The sequence below is a fragment of the Uloborus diversus genome, chromosome 8 (genome assembly GCF_026930045.1).
Source record: "Uloborus diversus isolate 005 chromosome 8, Udiv.v.3.1, whole genome shotgun sequence".
NCBI lineage: Eukaryota > Metazoa > Arthropoda > Arachnida > Araneae > Uloboridae > Uloborus > Uloborus diversus.
Genome location: NC_072738.1, coordinates 64,365,573 through 64,388,293, shown reverse-complemented (window position 1 = coordinate 64,388,293; position 22,721 = coordinate 64,365,573). Strand labels below are relative to the sequence as shown.

General features: G+C 32.7%; 1 protein-coding gene across 1 annotated transcript in view; it reads right to left on the bottom strand.

Moving 5' to 3' along the window:
- LOC129227346 (nephrin-like) overlaps positions 1-21,145 on the bottom strand; it is a 482,635-nt gene extending 461,490 nt beyond the window's left edge. Inside the window, exon 1 of the mRNA XM_054861890.1 lies at positions 20,891-21,145. Coding sequence (XP_054717865.1) covers positions 20,891-21,017 — 127 coding nt within the window. The 5' untranslated portion in view covers positions 21,018-21,145. The remainder of the gene's footprint in view (positions 1-20,890) is intronic.
- Positions 21,146-22,721: the final 1,576 nt, after the last annotated feature.

Here is a 22,721-nt window from a genome sequence, read left to right as displayed (position 1 = left end):
CTTGCTTATTTGGTTTTCGCTGAAATGATTATCTAATTCCAACATTTCCCGAAACTTAATATTGAATCCAACACTGTAAAAACGATTCAGAAACGTTCCTGGAAAATAATAGGCAGCTGATGTGCCCAATTTCTATCAGTAACATATCTTGCAAAAACCAGGAAAGTTTTCCGATAAAACTCAGTAACCTTTCTGAAATATTAAGAAATCTCCTCTATTAAAGCCATTCGTGAACCTTCTAGAAAAATTAAATAGGTTTAATTTATTTGATTAGAACTTCCCTGATTTACCAAGAAAGCTGTAGAAATATTATAGCAACCACGGCCAAGCTAAGCCAAAAATTGCAAGCAAGGACCAAGCATATTCCTCGCCTGCAATTCCTGCCTCGCAAAACTGTAGCTATCCAGTGACTTATTTGCTCGCATTGGAAGCTTAGTCAATCTTGACGGGCCATAAACAAGCTAAAGCCGATACACTTAATAAACACGCTCCGTGAATATTTAAACTGGTAGCAAAAAATATTTTTCACACCAGTGCAAGGTCTGTATTCGTGCATCTTTTAGGAATTCAGGAAACTTTTTTGCGAAGATACTTGATTTTTTGTGGAAATAGGTGAAAACCTCTGAAATCACGAAACGTTCCACGGAAATAATCAGTAACGTTTCGGAATTTTTTTACAGTGAAAACGCATTTCTTCAAATATCTCAAAAACTCATTTCTTCAGATACTGCCATTTACCTGCCCACGGCAGAATATCTATAGAGTAGTTAACGCTGATTTACTTAAATTTTAATTTAACTTGTTATCTAAATCCTTATATTTTGATAATTTATTATAATTAATTACGATATTTTTATTGTCCAACGTATCCATCCAGGTTTAATGCAGTTACTGCAGGTTTTACTGGGAGGAACTCATTTTCGTTTCAGCGGTATCAAACATCATGATGTGTTAATACCATAAATTCACTTAATTTCAATTTATCTTCACATATATATACAGTAAAACCCCTCTAATGCGGACACTAACGAGGCAAATTTTTTTGTCCAAAATAGAGGGGTGTCCGCAGGTAAGGGGTTTGATAATGTTATTTGCATTGGAATAGGGGAATTGGAAATTGTCCGCATAAAAGGGGTGTCCGTTAAGAGGGGTTTTAATATATATATATATATATATATATATATATATATATATATATATATATATATATATATATATATATATATATATATATATATATATATATATATATATATATATATATATATATATATATATATATATATATATATATATATATATATATATATATATATATACGCTGCAATAGTTCAACACTGAGAGATGTTAAAAACTGAATTTTTCAGATTGACACATTTAAAGGATTCCGCTTTGTAATTCAGGAAATGTGCCAAAGAAAATGAAATTATAAGTGAAATAACTGAAATTAGTCTTATCTCAGTATAGAACTAGACAAAAAACGGATGTTTTTAAAGAAGCCTCTGCATTGAAAAAGAGCAGTGATATAATACTTTTATTTTAACTAGATTTTACTCTTTTTTAAAAAACATTTTTGTGGAAACTCTATTCTTCTCTCTTTCTTTTTTCCCCCTTCAAATTTTTTACATTAAGAAGTATTCCAAAAATGAAAAAGGATTTTTTGTATTATTGAATTACATTAGTCTCAGTAAAAAATGATTTTGATTTAAGATGAATTCCTCACGTATTTATTGGCGGCCAACCTAAATGTATGCATTGCAGCCTGCCAAACATGTACACTTTTGTGCGAATTAATAGAACCTAGTTGGGAATTTTTAATTTTCGAATTTGTTAGTTCTTCGTCCAATCTTCGTTTATAACAGCTGTTTAGCCTACCAGTTGATTAAGCGTTAACCTCACTTTTTTTTTGTCATAAATATTGTGTTTTGTTTAAGTGTTATAAATTTCTTCCTATGTTTGCTGTTTTTTCTCAATCCGGTAACTTTTCATCTTTTTGTTAGCCGTGGATATTTCTCCATTGAAGAGGCAGGTCATTGTGGCACTAAGTGAAAATCTGATTGCGCAACAACAGAAAAAATGATTTGCGCTTTGCTAAAATCATGGTTTATGATCAAGAATACAAAGAGAAGTGCAAAACTGTAGTTGACTCTATGCCCAGTATAGAGAAAATGGAGCTTGATAAAAAGGGGGTATACTAAGTGGTGACTTTGATTTTATAGTGAAATTATATAAAGAGAGGTCATTTTGTAAAAAGAAACTGGGTTGATACCATTAATTCTTACAAGGGTGTATATTGGAATTATATTTGAAAATAAAATGTTTTCTTTTGCAAACTCGCCAGACGTGTGTTTTATTTTTCAAACTTTCTTCTTAAAAAGGATTGAGACCAATAAGTTTTTGAAGAAGTAAATTTTAAAGTATAAAAGGAGTCCTTTTGAAACAGCTAAGAACAAAATTGGCTTTACCGGCAGTTGTTTAGCCATCGTGAAATTAGGCGCAACGAATTGCATTGGAAACCCATACACTCGATGTAGGAAATCCCTTGAGTCTGTGCTACTCTTCAGTGCAGGAGATCCAATAAAAGCCCTGGGATTCTCAGACGGAAATAACCCAAAGAAAAAATACGGAGGAATAGTTTTACAAAAAGTTAAAATCGATGCTGGTTTTGTACATCAGAAACGAGTAGACTAAACTGCTTGGCTCAATAAAATTTCGAATGCATCTGTAGAATAGACTGAAAATATACGTGTATCAATTTGTTTGCGAATTCTAGCTTGTTAGTCTAGATCATCGATATTCAGAGAACATACACTCCTTCATCTGTTTTCTAATAAAAGCATTTTTTTACTTACGTTGTTTAAAACAAAGGTACTGATATCTATCAAAAACATTGCTATAAAAATAACCACCATTCTGTGCTTCATCTTATTAGCATCATTCAGAAGTTTCACTTGTTTTTTCTGTTTTTTTCTTGTAGCTTAAACGTTTCTTCCTTTCTTTCTAATGGCGCTGCGTTAGGCGCCTTAGCCTTTTCAGACATAGTACGATTCCCCTATGAGGAATTATGTCCAAAATCTACCAACATTAAGGCGAGGATGTCAATGGCACAGATAATATTTACACTCAGTTTTCACCCGAAGGAGGCCCCTAGGTTCTCTTCGTTGCGAAACTGTGCCAATTTTGAAATAAAAAACGGTGCACAAATTTCGTACTATTTTTATTTAAATCAGAAATCCTAAGTTGTTTTTAATTAGTATGTCTTAAACATAATAATTAAGAGCAAAAACCAGAGTAACCTACAGTACTGGCCAGAATGGATGACTCACTTGTTTTTTCCCATTCATAATAACGTATTGGCGCCAGATGTTTTTTCTTTTTTGTCGACTGTGAAAGTGATGGTGTTCTTGCTTGGCATTTGGTTAGTTTATTAGATGTGTTCGCTGTGTATTGACGCATAAATTTTTGCAGAAGTGTAAAATAATATCAAAATGCCCAGAAGAAGAATTTTACGCGAAATGCATGCACAAGTAAAGATTCTGAGCGAAGAAGGTAAAACTGCTCGGAAAAGTGCTGCCCGATTAAAATTGACACAAAAGACAGTTTCCGAGTCTATAAGTAATTTCAAAACGGAAATTATGGATATTCAAAGCCAAAAGGTCGTCACAAGAGCACAGGATGATTCCATAAATTTGGCCCCAAAAGAAGTCAAATAGAAAATCAGCGAAAGCAATCCAAGCCGGTTTACCAAAAGATAATAACATCCCTAGCCAAAGGACAATTTGCAGGAGGCTATTCAATGCCAATTTAAAGTCCTACAAGCCTACTAAAAAGCCTAAATTGTCTCAAAAACATTGCTGACCGACTGAAGTTTTGTAAAAATTATCAGGGATGGACTGTGGAGCAATGGAAACATGCGATGCTTTCTGTCGAGACACAAGTATCGCAGTTTTATGCATTTTGTAGAAACATACGACGACCTCCCAATAAAAGAGAGTGTCAACTCTACAGTATTCCCACCGTTAAAATGCTGCAAAACTCATGATCAGAGGAGCCATTTGTGCCAAGGAAAGATGTGAATTGTGGTTCATGCCTGAAGACACATCAATTAATTAATTAATGGATTTGTTTATCTCGATCTGCTAAAAGAGAAGTTACCAACGTTTATGAATATCAACCAGTGCACAACTTCCAACATGATGGAGCACCTTGCCACCAGACTAAATCTGAAATCTGTTACGACATGTATTGCAAAAAAAGGGGTTTCAGATCCTTGGGCTGTGGCCAAGAAATTTCCCAGATCTAAACCCAATCGAGAACTGCTGGGTAATTTTAAAGCGCAAAGTTGCTGAGCGTAACCCCACCTCACTTTTGGACTTAAGAGAAACTATAAAACAAGTGCGGATTATAGAAACTACGCCACACTATTGCGAAAAATTATGCATTTCCAAGCCTGATCTTATCCAAGCTGTATTGAAAAAAAAAAAGGTTTCCACACCAAATATTGAACCTTTTCTCAATTATTTATGCATAATGTGCTTATATAACTAAAATTAATGATTCCCATAAAATAAACATTCAGTAAAATGCTCTTATTCTTGTGCATTCATAATCACAGTTTTTTGGGGTGAGTCATCCATTCTGGCCAGTACTGTAAAGTAGAACACACAGGAATATTAAGAGAAGGCCAACAAAGAAACTACGGAAGCTCCCTACTCCCTTAAGTGAAGAGAACCTGACATAAGGGCAGCTCTCCTCAACAGAGATCATATCCGAAAATAAATCGCTGAAAGTAAATGAGAAATTAAAACTATTTCTATTAGAAGTCTTAAATTTCAAGTGTATAGGAGAGTTGGTGCCATACAACTTAAGCAAAAAAATCTATTTTTCCGTTTTTATGCATCCAAAATATTCCAATCAAGAGCTTTCAAATGGCATCGGATTCATAATTCTATGTGAGTTAAAATCAGCTAAATTTAAATATAGTAAGACCTGTAAAGTTGACCACCCTTATGACTTGACAACCTGTCTAAGTTATCGCCTTTTTCAGGCACATATTTAGTCTTATATTACATAAACCACCTTCATAAGTTGACCACCTGTTTAAGTTGACCACTAAAGTAGAGCACCGCAAGTGGTCAACTTACACAGGTTTCACTGTAAAAAAAAAATTCAGACATACGCGATCAGCTGATGAACAGTGTTTCAAATGCGATTTTCTCAAAATGTCTATTTTTAAAATTATATTAATTTTTCTAGAAAGCTACGTTACGAATTGCTCTGATTTTTTCAATACATTTTATTTTTATGTACATAATTTTACTAAAGGGAAGTTTTGCTTTAGGACCCATATTTGCCAAACAGGTTTTTTTATTGTCAAAAGCGGTCTTTTTTCATTAAAAAAGATAATGATGATTAAAATTTAATAAATTATGAAGTCAACAAAGCTATTTTTTTTTACTTTTTTTCTTAGATATCTATGGACAAGACGAAAAATTGTAAGTTTCTATCATTAACTTTTTTTGAGAAAACCGTACATAAAGTTTAGCAATTTAACATTACGCGAAAACAGAGTACCGACTCCTCTTAAGCCCACTTGCTAAAACTTTGTCGAAAGAAAACTTAATTTGTTGGCCTTAAGATGAAAAATACCATTGACTATGACGCTCAAACAGGATTATGGTGGCCACTATGACGAAGGAAATAAAAAAAATTCCCAAAGTTATGGTTTTAATTTTTGGATTGTTTTTCTGAATCATTTTTTGGTTGGCGTGTTTTGAAATGATCTAATAAGCTTTTAATATACAGGAGCCCCTTTTACATTCTAATCATGATTGATTTTAACGTCAAAAACTGCCATTGTATGGCAGAAGCAAACTTGATTTCAGGAAAGTCAAAATTCACTACAGCATATCTTAAGTACATCAAACACTCAAAACAATGGGTGTGCGAGAGGATAGTAGCTGCTATCCAGCGGATCCGTATTAACTATTTTCATTGTATCCGATTAAGTTTATAAAACTGGGAATAATGATGAATGTTGTCATTAGTAACTTCTCCTTGCTTAGAATAATTACTTTCCAAGAATGCCTTTACCTTTGAATTTTTAGAACCGCAAATTGATATCATCAACAGTTTCTTAGAGTTACGAAACTGCGTATTTATTATGACAAAGGTTTAAGATAAAGTTATCATTGCAAAAACAATTTAAAACTTAGCAGATAATAATCTACATTTATAGAAAAAAAGTGGTTCAATAATAATAAATATTCAACAGAAAAGAGTACACAAATAAGTGTGAATAATAAATTATGACATCCTTTAAACGCAAAAATAAAACATTAGTGCGCGAAAATAAACGAAAAGGCAATACACATTTTCTAAAATCCCTTAAAGCATCACGAATTTAAAAACAATTCACATATTCCTACAAGTAAAATAGATTTCCTTTCCAAGAAATATATGTCGGGCTTAGCTTCTAAAACGGAATTCCGCCAAAAGCACGAAAAAACTATTACCTAAATCCAGAAAATGAAAACATCGAAAGTCAAAAATAACACGCTGTTAAGGTACGAAAAAAAAGGGCTTTAAACTTCCCATTTAGGGAACGCCGTGTTACTCCGCATGCAAAGTGATGATTTAAAAGGCGTAATGGTAGTCTGGAAAGTGGCACTCGAAATAAACACGAAATCTTCAATTTCCAAGGAGCTTGTATATCCATTAGATCTTGCACGAAACGATCTAAGCAACCTGAGCTCAATATATGAGAAACGTGAAAAGCAAAGGAATGGATCAGGTGACGCCGAATTTTAAAGTTCTTCTCAACTGCCCTTATACTATTTAGTTGGATACTTCAATATAAATGCATACTTGTATTCATTTTTCATTTGGCATTTTTTTAGATTATGTGTTTTCAACCTGTCTATAGAGCTATAAGGTAAGAGTTGTGTATAAAGTGTGAGTGTCAAGAATGCGAAATTGTGTTAAAGAGTGAAGTGCAGAAAACGAAAGATATGCGGATATGTTTTACGTACTTACGTTACGTATTAACTTGCTCATAAAGCAGTAATTCTCAACTTGTGGGGTGCTTTTCTGAAGGGTTGCGATAATTCTAAAGGGAGGAAGGGCGTAAGCATCAGCAAGTTGAAAGTCATACTCAACTTAAATAGTACTTTTTTTTTTTTAATTTTAAGTAAGGCTTTAGGGGTTCATTGTTTAAACAAAACTTTTTAGAATTTTAATGCAGATTTTTAGTTAATGTCGTAGTCTAGCTACAGTTTTAAAATGCTCAAGGTGCCTTATTATGGTTGCGTTCGACGAGCTCAACCATTCGACTGGTTACTTACTGGTGACTAACCGCAGCGTTCTATGATCTACCGGTTGACCGCAATTTAAGCTGTTGATTGGTTGATTGAAGCGCGTGACATTTTTGATTAATAATAAGTATTTTTTACTTGTTGTTACTTGTTATTTTACTTGTATGTTATTTTTGTGATGTCATTAGCTGTCATGTGATCAACAGACCGGTATCGACCGGTCGAGTTCGTCGAACGCAAGTTAAGTGCAGTAAAACTTGTAAAGTTGACCACCCTTATAACCTGAACACCTGTCTAAGTTGATCGCCTTTTTCAGGCACATAATTAGTCTTATATTATATAAACCACCTCTATAAGTTGACCACTAAAGTAAAGCACTGCAAGTAGTCAACTTACACAGGTATCATTGTATGTTGTTATTTTAATGAAGAGGGTGCGATACAATTAAAATTGTGAACTTGGTCGTAAGCGCAAAAAGATTGAAACACAATCCCCTGTAAAGCAATGGAGAAAAGCCTCCAGTTGCAGAATAGGAACTACAGTTGAAGTTGGATGTGTCTGACTTGTGTGCAGTTTTTCCCTTTTTTTTTCCAAGAAAGATTGGTTTACTTAATGAAAGAAAATCCGATTATGTAGTACATTTGCTATACATAAATGTTTATGACCCAACTCTATGGATATAAGGGAATGAATGCAGGAAGGTAGAGTGTTTGTAATAGCCATTGCCAAATATTTATAAAATTTATTAAGTATAAATTATGCCAAGTGTTCAAAAATTAAAATTACTACAGTGAAACCTGTGTAAGTTGACCACTTGCGGTGCTCTACTTTAGCGGTCAACTTAAACAGGTTATCAACTTATAGAGGCGATTTATATAATATAAGACTAATTATGTGCCTGAAAAAAGCAATCAACTTAGACATGTGGTCAGGTTATAAGGGTGGTCAACTTTACAGGTTTTACTGTAATCGATGTAAGAAAAGATTAAGGCAGGAGAAATAATAGAAGACAAGAGTGAAGTCAGTAAATTTTAGCAGACTGCAGTTTATTTTGGCCTAAAGTTAGCTCTTTGCAATCAAGGGATCTTATGGAAGTACTCCAGTATACATGTTTTTGTTTGAATCCTCACATTACTGTTTGAGCTATGTAGACACGCCTAATAATAAGATGTCCAATTGAGACACACCCCTTGAAACCATTTTTCCCAATTTTTGTAAAATATCTGTCTGCTTATCTGTAAAGTTGTAAATACTTTTTGTGTTTAAATCTCAAAACGTTATGAATAAAATGGAATGAAACTAGATACACATCTATACTATTAAAATCTGCGCTATATCCAAAGAGACAGCTCAGCAGGCGGAGATTGGTAGTCGACGAGTTTAGCAACTATGGGGCGGAGCTTCCTAATTTGTATCAACTTGTGAATGGGTACTCATTAGTTTTTGTCAATCCCTCCAGGATTTAATGTATTTCTTGCTCAGAATACTGTTGTATCTCAGAAAGTGATACAGCGTCGCCCAGTAACTATTATTAAGGTGTCCCTGAAAAGGACAAAGGGCGTGTTTTCTTCGTTCAAAATTACTACTTTTAGTCACTGACAAAGAGAGGATAAGCTAAAAAAAAATGGAGCCAGAAAATACATTATTTTTTCCATTAGGAACTTATTTTTTAATTATTATTATTATTATTATTATTATTATTATTATTATTATTATTATTATTATTATTATTATTATTATTATTATTATTATTATCATTATCATTATTATTTTTATTATTATTATTATTATTATTATTATCATTATCATTATTATTTTTATTATTATTATTATTATTATTATTATTATTATTATTATCATTATCATTATTATTTTTATTATTATTATTATTATCATTATTATTTTGAATGTTAGACTTTGAAACAAAATGTTTCATTGTGTGATGTCATAAAAGAAGACAGCCATTTTGGATCAGACTGCGTAGTTGCCTTTTTCCGGAAAGGTTTTTATGGTCAATTTTAAGAGGGAAAATAAGTCGAAATTAAGGAAAGAGAAGATACGCACACCAAGTTTTTCACCCGTTCTCTTGCAGAAAAAAAAAAATTTTTGATGGGAAACAACCCAATTTATTAATAACTACTGTCAATTGCATCAAAGGGTGCAATCGGAAGTTAAAAACGGCAAATCGTAAGCTGAACTGCATTTTCGGAGGATATCATGGAAGAATTAAAATGAAATTGGATTACAAGTGAAACTAAATGGAATGAGCACATTCAACTTGCTAAAAAGAGAGTCGAATGTTAATCACAACTGCTGTACCTCAAAACATGATGCCTTCTAAAAACTAATATGCAAATGATATTCAACGCGATCTGTTTTCGCCTATTATCGTTGTTTTAGTGGCTATTGTCTCTGCTTTAACATACGCGAGGGAATTGAAAGTTTTCCCCGTTAAACCTATATCCGGCATAAGAAAATAAACTCCTATAATACGCGGAATAGGGTGGCACGGTAACCGCGGATAAGCGAATTTGCGGATAATACGTAAAATAGGTAAAAAGCAATACTATTGTATGTACAAAACAACTGTATGTAAAAGCTAAAAAAGATCGATAATTATTTCAAATGGATTGCGCAAATAAGCTAAAAAATGGTACAAACAAATTAGCTGAAACATATCAAGCTGGGTTACAGCAAAAAAGCTTAAAGGAGAGAAGTATTTATTTATTTATTTTTTCGAAAAAGGAAAATCTAAATATCAGTTAATAGCGTTGATTTAAATTAGTTAATACAGAGTGTCTTGAAGAAGACTGACTGTTTTCAAAAATTTATAACAGGAACATGGTTAACGATTAAAAAAAAAAAAAAAAATTGCAGAAAATTCATGTGGTGGGCCGTAAGTTTCGTCTCCCAGTTTCGAATTCAGTTCAAAAAATTTTCAGCAGATGGCGCTGCAGATAGTAAGCCTCTAATTCAAAAAAATAATTATTGGAATTCACCGATTTTTCCTCCTATTGCGACATGTGGTTGCAACCGGCGGCAGGCATTTTGAAAATATTGCTGCGTAATTTTGTTTATTCAAAATATATTTTTCAAAAAACCATGATGTAATTTTGTCTTTCTTTGATTCACGTTCTTACAATCTGCAGCGCCACCTACTGGAAAACTCTTGAACTAAATTTTGGAACTTTGGGGGACGTAACGTACGGCCCGCCATTTGAATTTTCTGCAAAAATTGTTTTTGTATCTTTCACCATTTTATTGTTATACATTTTTGAAAACAGTCGGTTTTTCAGGACAACCTGTAGTATATATCTGAAAGTTAAGTTTCAATTACTTTCGGTGACCACGGGGGGGGGGGGGAGAAATAAATAGTAATGTCTAACAATAGATTTGGCACTTCTTAAGTTAAAATATGTATATTTACATCTGCTTTCAATCAATTATTGCACAAAAAATTAATATGTAAATGAATAAGTGTGAAAGTCCGTGGATAACCGGCAGTTGACTGTAGCTTAGATAAAACCGAGGGTTAAGAAAAACTGATAAATTGATGGACTCCGTTTGGATTTTAAGTAATGACGACTTAGTACGGCGCTAAAATTTGATTTTCATATTAAAACTTTATATTAGTCTTAGTTTCTCTTTTTTTTTTCTTTTCTTGTTTATTTGTTTGTTACTTTTCTTTTTCGACTTTTCAATATCTTTAAAGGGATCAGGAGCGTTTAATAAAGTAAAGGAAAGTGTGGACGCTTGCATTTATTGCTTAAAAATAGTTAATATTCAGTGTTAAAAAATGTCAATAAAAAGAAAGCACTATTTTTTATTTTCCAATCTATTTTAACTTAAACGTTTTACACATAATCCCTTCAAGTGCTAAGAATCAAACATATCGCAAAACTTTTTTTTTCTTTTTTTTCGCCCAGAAAATAAAGAAAACATACTTTAAGTAATGTCATTAATCCGATTCGTTGCAGGGATTAAGTAATTTAAATGCGAAATCAGGAACTATTAAGAAATAAAAAGATGTCAAATATTTGTGTATTAAAACAAAACTGTCCTCTGTTTAATGACTAGAAAAAGAGAAAAAAATCTCTCTCTCTCTCTCTCTCTCTCAAAAAAAAAAAAAAAAAGCCGTAATTCTTATTTTTTTCATGAGTAAAAAATAAGCTCTTCTCTGCTCTGACAACAGAAACGAAGAAACAATATTTGTAATAAATTCTTTGTGTATTTAATAAATTTATTGTTATTTTTTAGATTAAGATAATTCAGAAAATAATATAAAAAAAACTTACTTTTTTCCTAATGAGGTATGAAATTAGATCTGGTTTGAAGGTGAAAGGGACAAAAAAAAAAAAGAATATAATTATTTTTTTAGTAATTAGCACTCCTAAAAGGAAGTGCGTTTAGACACGTTAAGCTCTTAGATTCTGCTATTAACTGAAATTGTAATTAATTGCAATAAAAAGAAGCGCCATTTAAGTAAATTTAATTGCGGGGTTATTTAGTACCATTAAAACAATGCAATGATATATATTGTAATTTACTTTATTTGTAACATTTCCCAAACACTTGTTAGGACTCTGTAGAATTAATTGTTAATGATGATTTAATGTTTTTATTTATTTATTTATTAATTAATTATTATTTTTTTTTTTGATAACTGTAAAATTCACTAATTATAAATTTTATAAATTAAATGCCTGCATTCAACTTTAATGCATATAGATTTATTTACGTGTAGGCAAAATTTGCATAAAAGAGACAATGACTTTCTCTCTCCTTATTACTTCCTTTTACTTTCCTTAAAAAGGAAGTATTGTATTCGCGAAAAAAATTTCACCCAAAAATCGGCCTTCATTTCCATTTTTCTCACCCCCGAATGAACGTTCAGTTTTTTTTTTCGACCCGACCACACGTAGATATATGCCTAGGAACCTACAGACACCAGAAATATCCATTTTGACGACTCCCGAGTTAATTACAACTAATTTTCTCGTGACGTCCGTATGTACGTATGTATGTGCAGATGAACGTATGTGTGTATGTGTGTATGTGTGTATGTATCTCGCATAACTCAAAAACGGGATGTCCTAGAAAGTTGAAATTTGGTACGCGGACTCCTAGTGGAGTCTAGTTGTGCACCTTCAATTTTGGTTGCATTCGGATGTTCCTAAGGGTTTTTTTTTGCCCTTTTTTGGGGGGAAATCATTGTTAATTTTGATGTAAACTCAAGTTGTGTTACAATTTGTCGGACACTTGCCGATATAACACCAGTCTTTTGGTCGCCAAGTTTTGTCGGCAACTTAACGACAAATTTGGCGACTTTTTTTTTTTTTTTTTTTTTTTTTTAATTTGGTTTCAGTTTGGCCACTGATGGTGATATTTAGAGAGTAAACAATTGAATCACATTAAAATTGTCAATAATGGGGAAATGACATTAAATTGGAGTAAAAGGAAGTCATGTGATGCACACATCAGCTCGTTTGTATTATACTCCTACAAACGTTTGACAGTAAAACTATTACAATGTGACATATGGATTAATATGGGATGAATTTTTTTTTTTATGGATAATGGATTTTTTTTTTTCTATGCTATGCGTGGTAATTTAAATTTATTCAATTGGGTTTTCAGATGAAAGAACAATTTATTCCTGACCTTCTTGTAGTTTTAATGAAACTTCTCATTTTAAACTCTGTCTCTCACCATATTTCGATTGACGTTTCCTTTGTCCTACAAAAGAGAAAATGTCACTACCATAATAGCTGTAAAATGATTAATTTTAATAACTAAACAATTCAATGTCTTTAAAAAAGAGTACTTGCATCGCATTTTTTCAGATCAGTGCTCAGAAGAAATTTAAAAAAAAAAAATATTAGACACAAATAGTGGCGCATGCTACTTGGTAAAAATGTGTTTGGTGTCCCAACCGTAACCTAGACTGGCGCTTATATTAGATAGGAAGTTCTATTAAATGTATTTTTGACAACAGGAGTTGTTTTTTGCTTTTTGTGTCGATTCAAATCTGTTAAAAAAATTTTTTGAAACGGAGTCAATTGAAGGTGCATTATTAGCGGCCATTACAGACTACAGGATGACTAAATGAAAAAAAAACCCAAATAAATTGTAAACCAGAAAGTGTACAAACAAAATATTTGGTAAAATATTTCTTCACCAAGATAAATACGCAGAAAATACGAATTAATTTTTATTACTTGAATTACTTAGATTATTAAAATTATTAACTTCAAAAAATTAAAATTATCTATCATTTAGGATTTTGAGTAAAAAATTGACTAGTTTCGAAAAAATGACTACGTATGAAATTGCTGAGTATATCAATGCATTGGTGACTAAAAAGTTTTCCCAATTTTGCCTCTTAGAATCTCTAAAAAGCAAATTTAAAAAAAAAGATATTTTCAGCATTTTGAGCGCGCTTGTAGTATATAAAATTCCAAGCAACAGACTTCAATATCTTCTTCCAAAAATATCTGACAATTGTTTCTGTAGGAAATTCACAAAAGCTCCAACAGTCACTTTGCTGGAAATTTTTTTTTCAAAACCCTTGAAATGTATCTAAAGACTATCATAAAATGTTCCCCACCGTCCGAAAACCTTTTTTTTTTCTTTTTTTTTTTTCAATGAACGGAGATACACGTTCTTTTATTTGGACATCAAATTCCTTTCATATTATCACAGAATAAAACTCATGAATATAGACAACACTTTCTTTTTTTTCGCTTCGTTGAAAAGAGTATATTGAGTCACATGCTGCACTTGAGAAGATATTTCAGGAAGGGAAGTGCGGAAATTAACTTCGCTCTCCTGCAGATACAATAATGCAAAACGTGTCTGTTTATTTTTTGGCTTTTCTTTCCTTCTTTTTTTCATTTTAAATATTTTAAGAATGACTTTAAACTTAATATATTTTGCACTCGAAGGTTTTTTTGTAACAATAAATAAAGTGTCTGTTGAGGTCATTAAAAAAAAAAAAAACACACGGGCTAAGTGCAAACAAACTCTATTACCATAGTCTGTGCAATTTTGAAACTAAACAGTTGGTAAGAAACGACTTGGTATAGAAGAAATTCCGAGAGTTCATCTTGCTGACAAATAATTTTGTTGGTTTCGTCACTGTTTGAGGAGGACACTGTTTTTTTTTATATATATATATATATAGTTAAGTGATCTCGTATTTTCCTGTACAAAAGATTTTAAATACGAGTTGATTTCAAAAGGGAATGAATAACAATAAGCGGACATTTTTTTTTTTTTTTTGACGCATACTCTATGGCCGTCATCGGTTCTTATCGTAATCGGTTCTTATCGGTCTTAAAGTGTACCAATAATTTAAGAAACACCGCAAATTTCAAAGACTTGGTGATAAATGGAAGGTATCATGCGACCTCTCTGGCCCCTTATCGAGATATAAGGTCTTAAAGTCTACCAAGAATGCATGAAAAATAGTCAATTTTGAAGATTTCACAAGAAATGGTAGGTACCATGCGACCCCGTCGTCCCCTTATGGGATATAAAGTCTTAAATTCTGTAAAAATGCTGAAAAAAGCATCATTTTAATGATTTGGCTAGAAATTGAAAGTACTTCGTGACAGCACCATATGCATGTGGCAAGGACATTCATCTGCAAAGTGTGTGAATCATGTCGTTCATTTATCACCGAAACTAGCATAATTTGGCGGTTTTTCTTACAATTTTGGCGGACTTTAAGGCCTCAAACTTTTGATGAATTGAGTAAATAATTAGGGGTTAAAAATGTACTACTTTAAGGGTTCACGTTTTAATATGCTCTTTCGATTCTTACTCGTTTGGGTTTTTTTATTAATACACTATCGTATGGCTTCCTGGTTATATTTTTGTTTTTTTTCGTTGGATCTCGTTTGTGGGGTTTCTATAGCATTTAGTGTGCAATTTCTCTTGGGGGATGGACACCTATGCTAAAGTTAAGAATTTCTCTAATGGAATAAAAAAGTTTACGAAGGTGAGTTTAGAGACTAAAGTAAGTTAGAGGATCCTAATAGGCAAATAAAGAACACGTGCGAGCGGTATGAGTTAACACCATTTCCTTTCCAAATTCCGTCAAAAATATTTTATTCAAACAAATACTTAAAAAGCCTTTTACTTTCAAAATAGGATACACTAAAGATTCATACAATATGTATATAAAATATGAGCAAAATAAAGCACTTCCCCTTTTCTTCTAAAAAATAATGTGAAAGAAAAAAAAAATCTTTGTAGCGGTGCGCGATCAAAAAATAAGTGTAAGTATTTATATTTATATTTATCTCGACTAGCTGCAAATATATTTTAAATTACTTTTTTGAATTAAAAATAATACATTAAACGAGCTGGTGTGTGCATCACATGACTTCCTTATACTCCAATTTAATATCATTTTCTCATTATTGGCAGTTTTAATATGATTCAATAGTTTACTCGCTAAATATCACCAACAGTGGCCAAATTAAAAACAGATTTAAAAAAAAAAAGTCGCCAAATTTGTCGTTAAGTTGGTGACAAAACCTGGCGACCAAAAGACTGGCGATATATCGCCAAGTGTCCGCCAAATTACAACACCACTTGAGTTTACATCGAAATTAACGAATGCAACCAAAAAGAAAGGTACACAACTACACCCCACTAGGAGTCTACGTACCAAATTTCAACGTTCTAGGACATTCCGTTCTTGAGTTATGCGACATACATACACACATACACACATACATACGTACATAAAGACGTCACGAGAAAACTCGTTGTAATTATCTCGGGGATCGTCAAAATGGATATTTCGGGTGTCTATACGTTCCTAGGCACATATCCACGTGTAGTCGGGTTGAAAAAAAAAATCAACATTCATTTGGGGGTGAGCAAAATGGAAATTAAAGCCGATTTTTGGGTGAAAATTTTTTCGCGAATACAATACTTCCTTTTTTGTAAAAGGAAAGATAAAAGTGGTAAAAAAAGAAAAATGTGGTAATTTAAGCAGAAATTGTATTTTTATATTTGGTTCATGGTGTTTCCATTAAGGCATGAACATTTAAGCAACTCACACAAAAATTGAATTCACATCTCTATGCGTGGTAGATGTTTTGAAAGATTTAGTAATTATATTTTTTTTTGGGAGTATACACCAATTTTGTATTTTAAATGTTTCTATCATCTTCACTCTGAAGTCACACTTTTAACTGAAGTCACTTTTTGGTACTTTACAAATTTAAAGATCTTGGAAGTTCTGCTCAGCACCTTAGACTATGTAATAGCTAAAATATTTTTATGATTTTGTCTTTCAAAATGGTCTTTTAAAGCCCTTTTACGCAGGCATACAGGCCCTATACAAGGCATCCAGTCACAGGTATTGTTGCTAGTTCACCACTAGCACCTGACCCAAATAGGCACTTAATGGATTTTCAAAATGCCACACACTAACTATACCACACAAAAACGTTCTTATAAAATAATGGGCAGCTAAAGTGTCCAATTTCTGCAAGTATCATAAATTGCAATATACAGGAATATTTTTCCCCAAAAAAATCTATAACCGTCCTGATATTATCCTTGAATCTTTCGAAATAATACAAGAATCTCATTTGTTAAAGCCAGCCTTGTTTCTGGAATCTTTAGAGAAAATCTATGTAGGTTTTAAATAATAGCTTGGCACCACCCTGATTAACCAAACCAGCTCCAGAAGCAACCACGGCCATAACTAAGACAAAATTGCAAATAAGTACCAAACATCTAAACAGCATGCCGTTCTGACAAAGGTGCGGAATACAGAGACTTTTTCGTTTTCTTCGGGATCTTAGCCAATGTGGAAGAAGCGTAAAAGTTCCGAATTTGATGTACTTTATGAATACCCTAAGTTAATCTTTAAATTGGAAGTTAAAAACATTTTTCACCTAGTAAGGAGTCTTGAATTCGTGCAACTTGTAGTAATTCAGGACACCTTTTAACAAAGATACTTAATTTTCACAGGAAGTGGACTCGCGAAACGTTCCACGGAAATAAGCAGTATCTGTAATGAGCACCAGATAGTTTTCTAATTTCATGTCTAATTTTTAGTTTCAGTGAGATTGCTAAAGAAGGGAGTTACTGTATTTAATCGTGGATGTTCGAAAGTTTTACTGTCGTCGATGTTGGATTTCGATATGAGCCTCTTTTTGCTCAATTTCTTTTAATGTACATTATGTTCAAATGTTCCAGTTAAACACTGTAAAAACGATTCAGAAACTTTCCTGGAAAATAATCGGCAGCTGATGTGCCCAATTTCAACCAGTAGCATACCTTACGAAAACCTGGAACGTTTTCCGATAAAAGTCAGTAACCTCCCTGAAATAAGGCTCCTATATAAGGGGAGCTGACTTATCCGACATTTTGGTTCCAAAATTATCGGGCGAAAAAAATAAACATTTGTACAAAAGCCTCATTGCAGAAAACTGGTGTCCAAACTTTAGGTGTGTTGCCCGATTGATGTTTGATTATTTTATTCTGTGGATGAATACAATTTAATTAATACAAATTAAAAACAAATAAGGTATGAAAATGAGGTTTATTACCGTAAACATTTCCCGATACATTTTAGCTGAATTTGTAAACGAAGTTATCTTTCAAAATTTACCTAAAGTGACATTTTACGCAACTTATCATCAATTATTTTACGACTTAGCAACCAGCGAATATTATAACGTATTTATAAATACTAGAAACGAGGTTGGATCCAATTTAGTCTTGGAACCAAAATGCCGGATAAGGCAGCCTGTCTTTTTCAAGGGGCTCTACCCTGAAATACTAGGAAATCTCCCCTGTTAAAGTCAGTCGTGAATCTTCTAGAAAAATTGAATAGGTTTAATGTATTTGATTAGAACCTTCGTGGTTTACCAAGAAAGCTCCAGAAGCATTAGCGCAACATGGCCAAAGCTACGCGAATAATTGCAAGCAAGAACCACACATATTCCTTGCCTGCAATTCCTGCCTCGCAAAGCTGCAGCAATCCAGTGACTTATTTGCTCCCATGGGGAGCTTAGTCAATCCAGACAGACCGTAATTAAACTAAAGCCGATACACTTAATAAGCACTATCAGTCAACCTTCAAACTGGTAGCAAAAAGCATTTTTCACCACCAGTGAAAAGTCTGCATTCATACATCTTTTAGCAATTCAGGGAACTTTCTGGCGAAAATACTTGATTTTGCGGGGAAATAGGTTAAAACCTCTGAAATCCCGAAACGTTTCGGAATTTTTTTACAGTGAAGGTCTAACTTGGTTCAAAATGGTGAACTGTTGTTTTTTCGCATTGAATAGAAATTGTTGTCCCAAATAAACGAGATTTTTGTTTGTGAATTGAATAGTAATGTGTCGGAATTTTTTTTACAGCTATCAGACGATAATGGCTTAGACGGTTTTCTATATCTCGAAAATTCACCACTTGGACCGTGTGTTTTGACTCAATGAACAAAAGGGCACGAGACCAATACCTAACCACTACGCCATATAGACGAAATAATGGAAACATAATATAATTTTAGGATAATTTTATATAAGCACGGTTGGTTACTCGCTTTTAGTAGCTTAATTTTTGGGAATTCAGCTAGTGACGCTTTCAAGTTTTATAGGTCAGAGTAAATTTAAAAAAAAATGTATGCACAGTTTGAACCCTTTTGAGCAATAACAGGACGTGCCCACAGAATGCTGGATTTTAACCTCCTAAGAAAGTCTTCACAAATCTTTAAGTTTTAATTTAATGCTCAATGTACCTTTTTAATGCCAAGAATAATTTTGGTTTTACATTAATCGTAAAATCTTGGAATCTTATTTAAATGTACTTTTGTTATTATAACTGTGAAGTGTAGAATAAAGTTCATCATGTTATAACATAAAACATTAAATGTTTCAGAAATGTTTATATTTTTCTTTGGCCAATTCTTTGCTACGATTTTAGTAAGAAGCGCCCTTTACTCAATCTTTATAGTTAAATCGTCCATTATATCAATTTAAATAGCTAAAATCTTTCGTAGTAGATGAAAGAAAAACATTAAGGAAAGATCTGAGTAGAAAACATACCACATTATTAATGTTTCATATCGTAATATTGCTATGTGAAGGGAAAAAAAGCCTTATCTTCCTATATGATTTTGTTTCTAAATGACCACAAAACTAATTGGCGAAACTCCAAATGGAGAATCGAGTCCGTGGACAAACTCCCAATTTCTACTAGAAATGCCTTAATCTGGTAAATTCGATGTGTATATATACATAAATGGGGGGGGGGGGATTGATAGGAACTATTCAAAAAGTATGTCAGGAACTCCATTTAGGCTCACAAAAAATACATAATACTATAAATTTTCCTAATCTGAATGACACAATCTTCATTTTCAAGGTTTTTTTTTTTTTTTTTTTGATCATATGCCACTCCGTTTATAAATAAATATTATCTGATGAGGACAAGTACTGTCAGCTATACTGAAAATTTAAAAGGTAAAGAAATTATTTTAAACTTTTTTCTGAAAATTAAAAAAATATATAGTTCCTTTCTACTTTAGAACGCAATTTACAGATTCAAACTGGAGACTTTAAATCAATTATCAAAGGTTGCGGGATAAAACTCTTTGAATCTTTGTTAGCAAATATTGCGTAGGATTTGGTGAAATATCAAAGGTAAACAGGTGTGTTCTGGAACACTTTCTGACTTTGAAGTTATAGAGCTACTGCACTATTTGTTAAAATGTTAACATTATTCTAAAAAAAAAAAAAATTACGAATTCTGCAATCGCTGTTTCTAACATCTTTTTTAATTTATGCCGCGATCGATTAAGAATTTAAATAATCATATTATTACGTTTTGTTTTACGGAGAGTTTTCTATGTGTGTGATAACTGCTTTGAGCTTCATTTTTTTTCAGCAATTTTGTTTAGTTATCCTTTATATTTTAAATTTAACTAGTTTATATGTTAAATCTGTTTATAATCATTAGTACGAAAGAGTAGTATAGTAGGTGCTTTTCTTGTACATCGTTTTAAGTTTTATTGAATCGTTTAACATTAAAGAAGAAAGTAAAAAAAATATGAGTTGACTTTTTGAGTATAAACACAGACGCACAAACACACCCACATAAAGAATTAGTTCCATCCCCACTGCCAACAAAAATTACACCTGGTGTCTTTAAAAAAAAAAAAGGTAAAAATTTTTTCATATTAATTTAAATGATTTGCAACGTATTTATTCCCTCTTTTATTTTTTCGCAATAAATAACCATCTAGTTCAAAGGTTATTTCAGTGTTTCGAAAATTATTTTATTTTATAGTTTCACAAATTATCTTCCATGCTTATTGATAATTTAAATATTTTGCTTACAGCAAAAATAGTTATGATGCGAATGTAATAATCTACATTTCATTTGCAGCGTAACTAACAGTAAAAAAAAAAGTAACAGCGATTTTAAAGCGCAAGAAGTTCTTTCGTTTACTCAGTTGTCAAAAACAAATACTTTTCAAACACAAATTATTAATAAATTACTATAACACAAACTTAATTAATAAAAGAAAAAAAAAATCCTACCTATCACAGTCTTAGTCTTGCTGCTTGCTACATATATCCAGAAGTATTGGCAAACAATAATCCACAACTTGAAATTCCGATGCTGCTGTAATCCATTCATAGTTAACCTTTGAAAAATCCAGCACATTCAAGGGATGAAAAAATCCGGCAATGAAGAGATAAAAATATATAACAAGCAGAAAACGAAGATGACAATGATTATCCTCTTTCTGCCGATGGTCCGGGAACCCCGACTAACATCACCGGTCTTTTCACTCTTTGGATCCGGACTGTTTCCATCGCACAACCCAGCAGAAGTGATAACAATAAAATAAAAAAAAATCAGTTGAGGTATGAAAAATCCTTGTTTTTGTTTGAGCGCAAAAAGTCCGGCCCGCTTGTCCGGGTTCGTGTTCTACCGGCTACTGTGAGGATGGGGACGGGGAATATTTTACCGTGATCGAACACGGATCGTTCCACTTGAAACGGAGGGGATGCCATCTGGTGGTAGAACAGCAGATGTGAGGGAAGGTTTAGCTGTCCGGCTCTAGAATGTGCCGGACACTTTCTTTCTTCGGACTTCAAACTTTCTTTGGAGTACTCTTCCGAAGAGTATTCGAGCGCACATTGTTTTGTGCTTTTGTTCCATTTTTTTTTCTTTTATCTCCCTCGCCGGCATTTTGTTTATTTTTTCTTACCTGTCAAATTCTCTGCCAAATTATCGTACTGGTACAGGAATAAATAGACATATAATGAAATGTATTCGTATTTATTATTAAAAATGACATAGCAGTTTCTCAGAAGAAAAACGCATTACATATTTTACTAAGAAATCTCCAATCATTATTGATCGTTTTCTTTTTTATTCTTTTTTTTTTCTTTCTTCCTCTTTTTTTTTTCCTGACACATTACACAAATTTTATTTTTTCAAAAAGTTTCATTTTTCCCCAAACGATTTTGGCGTGTGTTCATTACGCACGCCAATATGATTGACTTGTAGGATTTGGTCGTGTCTTTTTGCATGTATATAAGTTTTACTTTTGACGCTTTTACAGCAACATTTATTATAATGATCTTTATCAATACTTGAACATCTTTTATTCGTCGGAACTAGTATAATACTTATAATAATCTCTCCTACTCAACTTGCAATGCATAAAATTAATCACATTTTTTTTGCAATTATTTATATACCAAAAAAAAATTCCAATTTTTAAAGAAACCAATTGCTCCAACAGTGAATGCAATAACATTTTTTTTTCGTTATGTCTCAAAGTTATGTGGTTGCCGTTCATCAAATTATAGGAAACTTGCTTAACAGTTGTTTCGACCCCCCCCCCCCCAAAAAAAGAGGGTGTGCGACTTGAAAAATCGAAGTTCGCTCTTTTTTTTTTGGGGGGGGGGATGCCCTAATGTCCATATCCTCAAATCGTATTAATAACAGAAGCTTCTATGTGGAACTTCCAGCTAATGCTCTCCAATAGTAAAACGACTTAAATAAGGCAATTATGCGAAAGTATCGTCAAGATTACATAAGGGTTCCCGTTCGAGTTGGTCACGTAACGTTACCGTAAAGTAGTCAACAGGTTGCAGCAAATTACAAATTTCAATTCATGGTGGCGTCACAAAGTGACGTCACAGTGCGCCGGCCACAATCTCGCCAAGTGACTAGTCACAAATTAATGTTGCAACGACGCGCAGTGAAGTCAAAAAAGTTCAGTGACTATAATGCTAATAGAGGTTCTATTAACTCAGAGAAGATCATTTCCACACAGTGGTTAGGGTTGCCCACCAATGGAAAGGGGGGGGGGGCATGCCGAAGACTGTGCCATTGAAATTTTTATAGGGGTGG